Genomic DNA, 11,747 nt, shown 5'->3' with positions numbered 1-11,747 from the left:
TAAGCGCTTGCCTGGCAAATGCATGACCCTGAGTTCAATCCCCGGTACTGAAAAAAAAAAATTGAAGAAATTAAGAGCATATTGTAAGGCTCTTACAGGATACGTGGAGATTGTGGTTAATTTAAAAATGATTTTAAAAAACCCTATGGTAATTACCAAAAAAAAAAACCCAAAAAACAAAGGGTGTAAATAACACATCAGCCAATAAAATAAAATGGAATGATAAAATATACTCAATCCAAAATCCAGCCAAAAAGGAAGATGCGAACATTTTTAAAAAGGAACAAATGGAAAACACTGAGCAAGAGAGTATGTTTGTCAAACCAAATCTATAACTACATTAAATTTAATAACTAAACACTAATCAAAAACAGAGACTCTTAGGTGGTATATAGAAGTAAGATCCAAGTATATTCCTGGTTTGGATTCACTGAGAAATCAATCCACAGTTGTAGCTGAAGACTTCACCATTTATCTCTCAATCATAAAACAAGTAGACAAAAAAAAATCCATTAGGACAGAAAAATCCTGAGCCATGTTACAAGGTGAACTAGTCGATATTACTGTTTCTTCCATCCAGTAACAACAGAATACACATTCCTTTCAACTATATATTGGATATTTACCATGACAGATCATGCACTGGGTTATAAAACATACCTCAAAAAACTTGATAGAATTAAAATAATATAAAGTATGTTCTTGGACCATAAATTAAAAATCAATAACAGGAAGATATCTGGAAAGCACCTCAAAAGTTATAAATTAAACAATATATTTCTAAGTTTTCTATGAGTAAGTCACATAGAAATGAGGAAGCACTTTTAATTCAAGGACAGTAAAAATAACATATCAAAATGTGTGGGAACTAGCTTCAAAGTGAAAATGTGTATGAAACACCTATGTTAAAAAATAATATATATATATATATATATGTATATATATACACACCTCAAACCTGTAATTTTCTAAGGTTATGCCTTAGAAAAAGAAACAATCCAAAAGAAATAGAAGGAAAAAAATAAAGCCAATAGCAGAAATTAATGAAATATAAAAATACATATATATAATATATATAATATTAAAAATATATATAATATCAAAAATAACAGAAAAATCTATGAGATCAAAAGCTATTTCTTTCAAAATATTAGTAAAACTGTTACAACTACTTCAGGAAAAAACATAAAACACAAATTAATATCATAAATAGAGAAGAGATACTAATACAGATTCAAGACAATAAGGGGGCTGGGGAGATGGCTCAGTAGAATAAGTGCTTGCCCGGCAAGCACAAGGGCCTGAGTTCAATCCCTGGTTCTGCAAAAAAAAAAAAAAAAGTAAAAGGACAATAAGAAAACGTTATCAATAGGGCTGGGGAGATAGATGTATGATCTAAGGGCCTGCGTGACAAGTGCAAGGTCCCAAGTTTGATCTCTGGTACCACATGCTGTGCCACCCTAAAACCCTGAGAGGGCAGTGCAGGCCAGCAAATCCAGCTGTGGTGGTACATGTCTGTAATCCCAGTGTTGGGGAGGCTGAGACAAGAAGATCACTATGGGTCCAAGCTGCATGGTGAGATCCTGTACCAAATAAATAAATAAATGAAAGATTAGGGCCCAGGAGATAGCTCAGCAGTCTAAGTGCCTGCTTGCCAAGCTCAAGGTTCTGGGTTCAATCCCTGGTACTGCTAAAACCAGGTGTGGTGGTGCACGCTGGTAATCCCAGATTTGGAAAGGCTGAGACAGGAGGATCAGTACTAGTCTGAGCTGTGTAGCAAGACCTTGTTCCAAAAAATAAATGATTTTTTAAAAAATAAATGCAATATTAAAAAGGAAATGTTATTAATAAACTTATCCCTATAAATTCAAAAATCTGGATGACATGGACAGATTCCTTGAGAAACAAACCTTTCAAAGTTTACTCAGATAGAAACAGATAAGCCAAATAGTTCTGTATTTACATTGAATTCATTAAATCTTCCAAATCATAAAACTTGAAGACTAGTTTCCTTGGTATATGCTTCAAAATATTTAAAAAGAAATAAGATCAATCACACACAAACTCTTCCAGGAGAGAAAAAGGAGATAACATTTTCTAATTCATTTATAAGACCAGTCTTATAGGAAAACCAGCTGAAAACACGACAAGGAAATAAAACTTCAGATCATTATTTCTCATACACATAGATACAAGAGTCCTCAACAAATATTATTAGCAAATTGAACCCAGAAAATACAAAAATGAGAAACCATCATTACCAAGTGAGTGAGGGTGCTTCTGGGTATGCAAGTTTGTTTAAGAGACTAACGTAAACCAGTAACATTTACCACATGTAGAAGGTCCTAGGTTGGATCCCAACCACTTGTGAGAAAAAAAAAAAAAAAATCACCATAACAACAAAAAGAGAGGGAAAGAACACATGATCATCTGAGTAGAGAAAGAAAACACATTTGACAAAATTCAAAGTTCAACATTCATTTACACTACCAAATTTTAACAATCTAGGAATTAAAGGAAACTTCCTTAACTTGATAAAAGGGATGAGAGGGGGAGGAATTCTGACATCATATTTAGTGAAAGATTAGTAGCAATCAAAAATAAGGCTGGATATTTTATTTTATACTCCTATTTAAAATAGCTAAAAAAATAAATTAAACTCATCAATTGTAAGAGAAGAAATGAAACTCATACACATGACTGTTTATATAGAAAATCCAAAAACTATTAAAAAGTTACTTATGACTGAACTCAGTAAGGTTGTAGGATACAATGTCAGTACACATAACTTAATTATATTTCTATTCCAGTTGACTAATGAACTGGAAATTGAAATTTTTACTGTACTATTTATAATGGCATTAACTTCATTAAATACATATGCACAGATTTAGTGAAACATGCAAGATCTGTATGATAACTGTAGAACAACTGAGAGAAGTTCTTAAGTAAATGGAGAGATATAACATATTTATTAGAAAACTCAGTTTTTGTGAAAATTCAGTTTTGTGAAGACATCAATTATCTATTAAACTGCTCTATAAATTCACTGGAACCACATTAAAATCTCAGCAAAATATTTTCTTTCTTTTTTTTTAGAGATTGACATCCTGATTCTAAAATGTAAAGCAGGTCCAGTATGGTGGTACATGACTGTAATTCCAGCACTCAGGAGGCTAAGGTAGGAAAATCATTGCAAGTTCAAGGCCAGCTTGGACTACATAGTGAATTCAAAGCTATGCTGAACTACATAGTGAGACCTTGTCACCAAAAAAAAAGGAAAAAGGAAAAAACTACAACAGTCACACAAATTTAGAAAATTCACACTATCTGGTTTCAAAATTCACTATAAACAAAGTCTCACAGACACCCAGATTAACAGAGATAAAAGCTTTCCCACACAGCTAATTGATTTTTAACAAAGTTTATGACAGTTACTTTGTATTCTCCTTCTCTTCTGTCCTCTCCCACTTCCTGCCTCAGTGCTGTTCTACACAACAGATGAGGTTCAGCGTATAAGCACATTCAGTTATCCCATGAAACAGAGCCAGGCCTTGGATAGACAGTGGTTTTTAGCACCTACTGAGTATGAACTATCATTATTTTGCTCCATGCTATTTGTTCATTACCAAAACTCTACACAAAAAGTCTGTATCATTAAAAATAATGACCATTTAGGGAGCATTTCCCATGTGCCAAGTACAGTAGTAAGCACTCTCAATACCTGATAAAGGAGCATATTCCCCTCTAAAATTATCCCCTCACCTTATATTCAAGACATTTTGATGTGCTCATATTATATAGGGTTTTCTGTTTTTTGAAAAACAATATACCACTTGAAGACAAATTAGCCTAAACTAATTCAATCATGTTAATTTTAGTTTACAGAAATCACTTGATAGTCTATTTTTATAAAATAAGAAGGACAAAGAAATGTAACCTAAGCTGGGTAGGTACAGTGGTGCACACCTCTGGCCTTAGCATTTGAAAGCAGAAGGATCAGTTGAGCCCAGGAGATCAAGACCAGGCCAGTAAACTTAGCAAGATCCTGGCGCACAAGTGAGCGAGGGACAGAGACAGAGACAGAGAGACAGAGACAGAGACAGAGAGACAGAGACAGAGAGACAGAGACAGAGACAGAGACACAGAGACAGAGAGACAGAGACAGAGACAGACAGAGACAAAGAGCAAGAGCGAGAGCGAGAGAGATTTTCATACAACTGCTAGTGATGGAAAATTTATAAATAAGCTTTATAAAGCTTTATTTTTTTAAAGTAGCACAGAAAATTGTTGTGCTTTGGAACCACAAGTATCCTGTTACAGAAGAAAAAATATACCTACATATTTAAGTGTTAGTACTTAAGAATGCAAATAAAATTCCCAATGCCAACATCACAAATGGATTCCAAAAGCCCCATGTACTGAATATCCCTAAGGAAGTAAGGACACCAAGCTCTGAGAAACTAGTTGGAGAGACTCAAGAAATAACTCTCATGAGTTAGAGAGGCCAAACTAAAGTCTGAACCAAAGCATCTTGTGAATATTATAGTAATATATGAGACGCTTGTATTTCAGACCACACTAGCTAACCAAACAAGGTAGACCTTATGTGTATACAATATGCTACTTCTATCATTTAAATATTATGTGTAGTCAGTCCTCCACAATGTGGTCTATATCCACAAATTTAACCCACCATGGATGGAAAATATTCATGAAAAATATTGAATTTATACTAAACATGTACAGATAATTTTTCTTGTCATTATTTTCTAAGTAATACAGTACAATAGCTATTTATGTTGTGTTAGATATTATAGTTCCTCTAGCAATGATGCAAAGAGAATGTAGGCAGGAGCTATGTAGACACTGTTATTTCATGTAAGGGTCGGTCTGGAGCATCTGATTTGGTATCCTGGGTACTTAAGAGTGACACTGTATCCAATTAACCATTAAACTCCCTCACTAGAAAAATGGAGGCTTGTCTTTCAGCAGAGTCACCTTTGATATGAGCCCATGAAAATTCTTACACTGTCCCAGGGCTGTAGCTATCACTTCATTTTATAGGTAAGTGGAGTCTACCAAGGTAAGAAGCTTGTCAAAGCCAAATAGGTGCTGAATGCAAAGTGCCCCAAGGCCACCTGACCTAAGTCTGGGTCTGAATCACGTGCTCCAGCGCAAGGCATAACCACCTGCCTTTGCCACTTGCCCTGGTGGTCCAACACGAGAAGAGTAGACCTGCCTTGAAAGCAAAATCCACTTGAAGAAGCTTCTCTGCTCAGATCATACCTGGACAGTTCTGTGCTCTTCAGAGGCAGCAAGGCCTCAGCTACACCCACGAGTTCATGACGCGGGCACAGAACATCAGAAAGCTCACACTACAGGAGCCCTCTGATCCCCACCACATGGAGACACAGAGGACACTCGCCCTTTACCCGCCATGGACTTGTTCTAAACCCCCAGGATAGCCCTAACGCTGGAGGGAGTGCTGACCCCACACATACTATATTTTTTCATGATAAAGTTCAATTTATAAACTAGAAATGGTAAGAGATTTACAACAATAAGTAATAAAATACAACAGTATACTCTTCTAAAAGTTATATAAATGTGGCCTCTTTATTGAAAGAGGCAAAACATATAATACTTTTGGACTACATTAACTATAGGTCAGTATAAATAAGGAGGTACTGCTTTATACTGGAAAGATAAAAGGAATTAAAAACAGACCTAACCTTATGATCTATCTTGATAACACATTTCTTAAAGAAGCTAAAGAAATTTTAGAGCCACAAAGACCGAGAACCTCTATTTCTTCTATTTTGACCTTAATCACAGAGCATAGCTGACTATAAAACACGCTGACTATAAAACCTTTCTGGTTTGCTCCCAAATTCTCATTCAGAATATCATCCTGGAAGTAACATGAAATGTACCACTCACAGAATACAAAATATCAGGAGGGGTAGTAGGAGTAAGGATCTAAGTTTTAGGTCAATTTACTTAAACCCTGAAGCCCTTGCAGAAGACTGCTATACTTCGGGTTCTTAGGACAGCAATGCCTGAGGCACAGGACCTGCAGGATGGATTTCTGGGAAGGTAACAAGCTCCAACCTAGCCCCCAAGCTGCCCCAGGTCTCCTGCAGTTCAGGTAACAGTGCCTGTGAGGATTCCTCTATTTAAGAAAAGTTGTTGGAAAGGTTAAACTCAAGCAAAAGGTTTTCTTTTAGGAGATTTCTTTAAGCTTTTTATTATATGTGAGAACAAGAATATAATCTTTCAGGCCAGGAAATTGGCTCAGCGGAACAGTTGCCTGCCTGGCAAGCGCCAAGTTGTAAGTTTGCTTCCCAGTACCATCACCAACAAAAAGAGTACAATCTTTTATTTCTGAAGCTGATAAAACCTGTGTTAGCAGTCCAAAATATCTATTTTTACTTAAAATTATAACATCTCTGAGATATAAGCTTATCAAAATAGTTTGCTGAGAACCTCAATGGGGATGTTTTGAGAACCCTGCTTCCTGCCACTTTGAGGCTCACAATGTCCACACCACCCCTTGCCCTTTATCTTGCCCTGAACTTCCAGATAGAAAGGAAGCAATCTCCACTGCAGGCTGGGTGGCGATGTCCCTGCTCACCTGAATGTGTATGGCTCCCTCTACTGCTTTCCCAAGGTGGGAGCAGCCACTGATGAGCGACAGCTGCTGTTCCATATTCAGGGCACCTTTCAGGGAACCCGACTGCTCCAGCAACTTCATCTCCTTTCTTGGAAAGAGAAAGAGTAGTCACTGTAAGTAATCATAAATAAATTTAGAATAAAAGCTCAATGACTTCTTATCAGGGGGATGCAAATCAAAATCACAATGAGCTACCAGTTAACCCATTAGAATGTTATCCGCCCAGCCATCCCCCCCAAAATATCCCAAATCAGAAAACACCCAGTGTTGTGAGGATGTGGAGAAACTGGAACTCTTGTATACTATTGGTACAGTTGTAAGTGGAAAACAGTAATTGAGCTTCCTCAAAGAGTTAAAAATAGAATTACCACATGATCCAGAAACTACTCCAGGTATGGACCAAAAAAACCTGAAAACAGAATCTAAAAAGAACCTTGGTCCACCTGTGTCCACAGAAGTGCTGCTCATAATATCCAAGAGTAGGAGAAATGTAAGAGTCTATGGATGGTCACAACAAAATAAAACAAGTGAAGTGTTGTATATACTCATAATGGGACATTATTCAGCCTTAGAGGAAGGAAGTCCCAACACATGCCACAGTGTGGATGAACCTTGAGGATGTTATGCTGAGTGAAGTAAGTCAGACACAAAAGGGATAAATACTGTATGATTTTACTTACATAAAAAGCATGGTGAGTAGTCCAACTCACGAGAGAGAAAGTAGAATACTGATTTCCCAGGCAAGAGGGTTTGGGGGAATGAGAGTTAGTATTTAATGAGTACAAAGTTTGTCTTAGGGCTTACAAGGGAAAGGATTTCACACAGGATGCATAATTTACAGGGTTATTTTACAATATTCCCTTGAAGGGTTAAATGCAAAAGAATGCAGGAACTCTGTCCACCCACTAAAGACCCAAAGAATCCAGCTGAGGGCCCGGATCCCAGAGCAATGTCTGGCATGAACCCAGCTCAAGACCTCAACTAGTCCCACTGGCGGCCTAGAGCCCATAACAAGGTCTCATGCAAGTCTATATCAAGGATCTACACTGGGAAGCCCCAAAGGTCAGTGGTGGAAGCCAAAAAGTGTCAGTAGGATGAAGGATCTGTGCTAGCAGGCTGAAGTATCTGCACTTGAGCCAGGAAACTGTTCTTCCAAAGAGAACTACAGTCATCCTCAGCAACAGGGAGGACCCAAGCTCCTCCAATGCTGAGAACAGCTGGGTTCATATCAAGAAAACTAGGGGACAAGCTTCTCCAAGAGCATCAACAGCACATCTGCCCCTCCAGCTCTCCTTTTAAGTTACTGGCAACAATACTTAGACGGGCCTTCCACACCCAGAACCACGCTGCTTCAGTTCATCTGGGTGTTATAATCTGACCATTAGTTAATCCACCACTGAGTTCCAGTTTGAAAAGACAAAAAAATGTTCTTAAGAAAGATGGTAGTGTCTTCACAGCAACGAGAATGTACCTTATTTTACTCAACTGCATATTTACACCTTGTTAAGATCGTAACCATTTAAATTAAATTTGTGAAAAATAAAGGACAAAACAAGGCCCATTGAGTGAGTCAGAAGAGACTGGAGAACACTAGTTTGTCATCCTCATCTCTGGGTCGGTCCTCTGGCGCAGAAGAGTTGACAGAAAGCAACCCAAGTCGGGACCAATTTCGTGGCACATAACCAGGGTCTGTGCTTGGAGGGCCCTGGTGAAATTGATACTGGGCTTTCATCATCTTAAAGTTTTAAATAAGGTCTGAATAAGGCATTCCATATTTGCATTTGCACTGAGACACAAATTATACAGTTAATTCTGCATATAATTCAAGAAGCACTAAATAAACCAAGTAGCATCTGTACACAAACAACTGCCTGAGGAACAACAGCTGTGCCTTCCTAAATATTCAGTAGATTTTTTTAACCAGTAAGGCAAGTAGTTTTTACCTCATTTCATGTCATTCTTTTATTATTAGATAAAAATTTATATATTTACAGGGAATCAAATGATGTTTTGGTACATGTACATGTAATGTTCAAATCTACTTCCTTTAATGATTACCATTTCCTTATGGTGAAAACATTCAAAATCCCTCCAGCTTTAGTAGCTCTCCGAATGTTCTTATTCCTACCTAAGTAACACTCAAGAGCCTGCTAACAAACTGTCCTTTTCCCTCCTCTTCCTTCAGCCTCTGGTAACTGCCATTCAGTTGACTTTTTTTTTTTTTTTCATACAGGGCTTCATATGGAGTTCAGGGCTCATAACATAGTGGTCCTCCTACCTCAGCCTCCCCAGTGCTGGGATTACAGCATGTGCCACCACGCTGGTTCCCAGGCCTGCCTGGTGCACCTGGGGTTCTGGGGATGGCACAGCATGTGGTACCAGGGATCAAACTTGGGACCTTGCACTTGCCAGGTAGGCATTTAGACAGCAGAGCTATCTCTCCAGCCCCCATTCTGTTGACTTCTATGAGATCAACTGCTCCAGATTCTACACAGGGTTAAGGTCATGCAATGCTTATCTTTCTGTGATGATTTTTTCTTGAAGACGTGGATGTCCTTCAGCCAAAAGCCAGTAGAAGCACACAGCAGAGGAAGACATCATATTTGCAAAGTCAGGGAGATGCACATGGCTCTCAGAAAGAGGGTCCCAGCCAGGCCTGTCACCAAACTTGGGCTCTGACTGAGACATAAACAGAAGGCCAAAAGAAGTGGGGCTTACTGTCTAATATGCTGTCAGAAATCAAGGTAACTGGAAAATTGAGTACCTCAATCTTCTGCAGATGGAAAGGAGACTAGTTGAAGACAAACCTGGAACCAAGAAAGGAGTGCTTGGGATTATAAGTCCCACGGTGACCTTGTTCCAGTCCATGCTTAGCCAGATTTATGACACTTGCCTCCTGTCATGGCAAAGAGGGACCTTGTCTGATGGTACCCTGCAAGACCACTTAGAGCCAACACCACGGCACAGCCAAGGGTACTCTGTTTTGGTTTTAGTTTCGTCTCTTCCTTAATGCTGTGCATTTATGCTTGCTTTGAGGTATAAGAGGGCTCACTGTCATTACTGAAAAAGGGATATGCTAAAGTATAAATGAGTTTATGTACTATCTTAAGCAAAAACAATCTTGGTGGAGATTATGAGTCCCCCACTAAGTGGGCAAGCAGTATCTCCTGCCTCAGGCATAGAAAGGGTCAAAGGCAATGTAGGTCAATGGGACTTGAACTCAATTGTTTAAGAGGAAAAGAAAGCATGAGATTTTTCTCATATGATTTATTTGGCAGCTCTGTAATATGTCAACTAAGGTTTGTGTGTGTGTGTGTATATGTATGTATGTATGTGTATAAGATATATAGATAGGGATTTATATCTTTACACATACACACTTTATTTTAAGAAAACATTATATAGTTTAGTCCCCTATGAAAAAATGCATTTTTAAGCATTGGGCTACAAAATCAAGTGTGATTTCCTGGTATTTGGGAAATAATAACAATTTTCATTAATTATAGCATTAATTTAACAATAATAAATAGTTGTAGAATACTACCACTTGCTAATCAATACCTCAAATGTATCTCATTAATCTTCATAATAAACTATGAAGTGGTCAGTGGTGTCACTTCTATTTTATAGAAAGGACTGCTACGTTATGCAGCCCATGTGCCAGTGGATTCTCCACGGTTACCAGTTTCCTCTCTCTATGTGCCTTCTCAACAGTGCACCAACAGGAAGGTTATGAAATAGGTGTTAATGGTTTTGGCACACATACACTTTAAAATGTTAAAGTGGCATGGGGGACTATAGTCAGTGGTACAGTACTTGCCTAGCATGTATGCAACCCTGTGCTCAATCTCCAACACCACAAAAATAAATAAAACAAATCAAAATCAAATAAATGATAGAAAATGGCTTATTTCAGATGATCAAAGGGATCAGAAGCCCTCCCCAGATGACATCATACACAAAAATAACTCATGGTGGGATACTGAATACCCCTGATCCATTCATTCATTCATTCATTCATCACTCAGTGCTGGGGATTTGTCACTTGCAGCAGAATATATCAAATTTGGGCCTTGTGCATGCCAAGCAAATGCTCTACCCCTGAGCCATACTTTCAGCTGCACACAGTGCCTCTAAATGTTCAAGCCTGGCAACCAGATGAGGAAGGATACCATTTATGGGAAAATAGGACAGAAGGGCCAAAATCCTCCAAAGTACCTGCTTCAAGCTTTGGTTGGCCAGCTGTGTAACTGTAAGTCTTTTTATGAATGCAGACCAAATGTTTGGCCTTTCTTCCAAAAGTTCTGAGTCAGAATAGGTGAGTAAAAGGGTACAAGATTCTCTTAGTGCTCGGCTTCTCCCAAGATTACCCCTATGGGGCAGAGAGGAAAGAGTCCTGTGGAGACAGGAAGCACTAGCAAAAAAGCAACCACAACTACTGGCCTCCTGAAGATCAGACTTGGGACGGTGAAGCTACAGCAGTGAGTGGGACTCAAGGCCCTTCCTTCCCTAAGCATGACATGGTAGACTGGAGACCAGTTTGGGCATAAGAGAAGAGAGATTGCTGGATGGCGACACACTCCAGGACCCTGATGAAGAGCATTCTGAGGGAACTCAGTGAAAGTTCAGAAGATCCAGACAGATCACCATATTCTCTTAGAGCTCAGCCAATCTATGTGCCATTCATTAAACTCAGCCATTTGGAAATCTTTTGTTCCAGTTACATTAATTCCAATTTTTTATTGAATATTTTGGATGAATTTCAGCCTTAAGCTTTGATAAAGACAGGAGACCTGGAAAATATAATACTATCAACTGAGATTTTTATTAACACTCATTAATTGTATATATTAACACTCATTAATTGTATATATTAATTGGGCACAGCAAGATAGCTCAGCAGATTAGGCAAGCATAGGGACCTGGGTTTGAACCCCCAGTACCACATGCTGCTCTGGCCCCACCCCTAACGCACGCTGAGCCAGCAACCAAGTCAAGGTGTGGTGGCGCAAGCCTGTAATCCCAGCACTGGGGAGGCTGAGAACAGGAGGATCACTATGAGTCTGAGCTA

The 11,747-nt window shown here is 38.6% G+C and overlaps 1 protein-coding gene across 2 annotated transcripts in view; it reads right to left on the bottom strand.

Annotated features, from left to right (window-relative positions):
• Nucleotides 1-11,747, bottom strand: part of Cryl1 (crystallin lambda 1) — a 170,685-nt gene that overhangs the window by 99,409 nt on the left and 59,529 nt on the right. For both annotated transcript variants that reach the window (XM_004639372.3, XM_023699190.1), the window contains exon 3: nucleotides 6,638-6,764. In XM_004639372.3, coding sequence (XP_004639429.2) covers nucleotides 6,638-6,764 — 127 coding nt within the window. The remainder of the gene's footprint in view (nucleotides 1-6,637; nucleotides 6,765-11,747) is intronic.

The sequence above is a fragment of the Octodon degus genome, unplaced genomic scaffold (genome assembly GCF_000260255.1).
Source record: "Octodon degus isolate 3935 unplaced genomic scaffold, OctDeg1.0 scaffold00111, whole genome shotgun sequence".
NCBI lineage: Eukaryota > Metazoa > Chordata > Mammalia > Rodentia > Octodontidae > Octodon > Octodon degus.
This window is presented reverse-complemented; position numbering and strand designations above follow the sequence as displayed.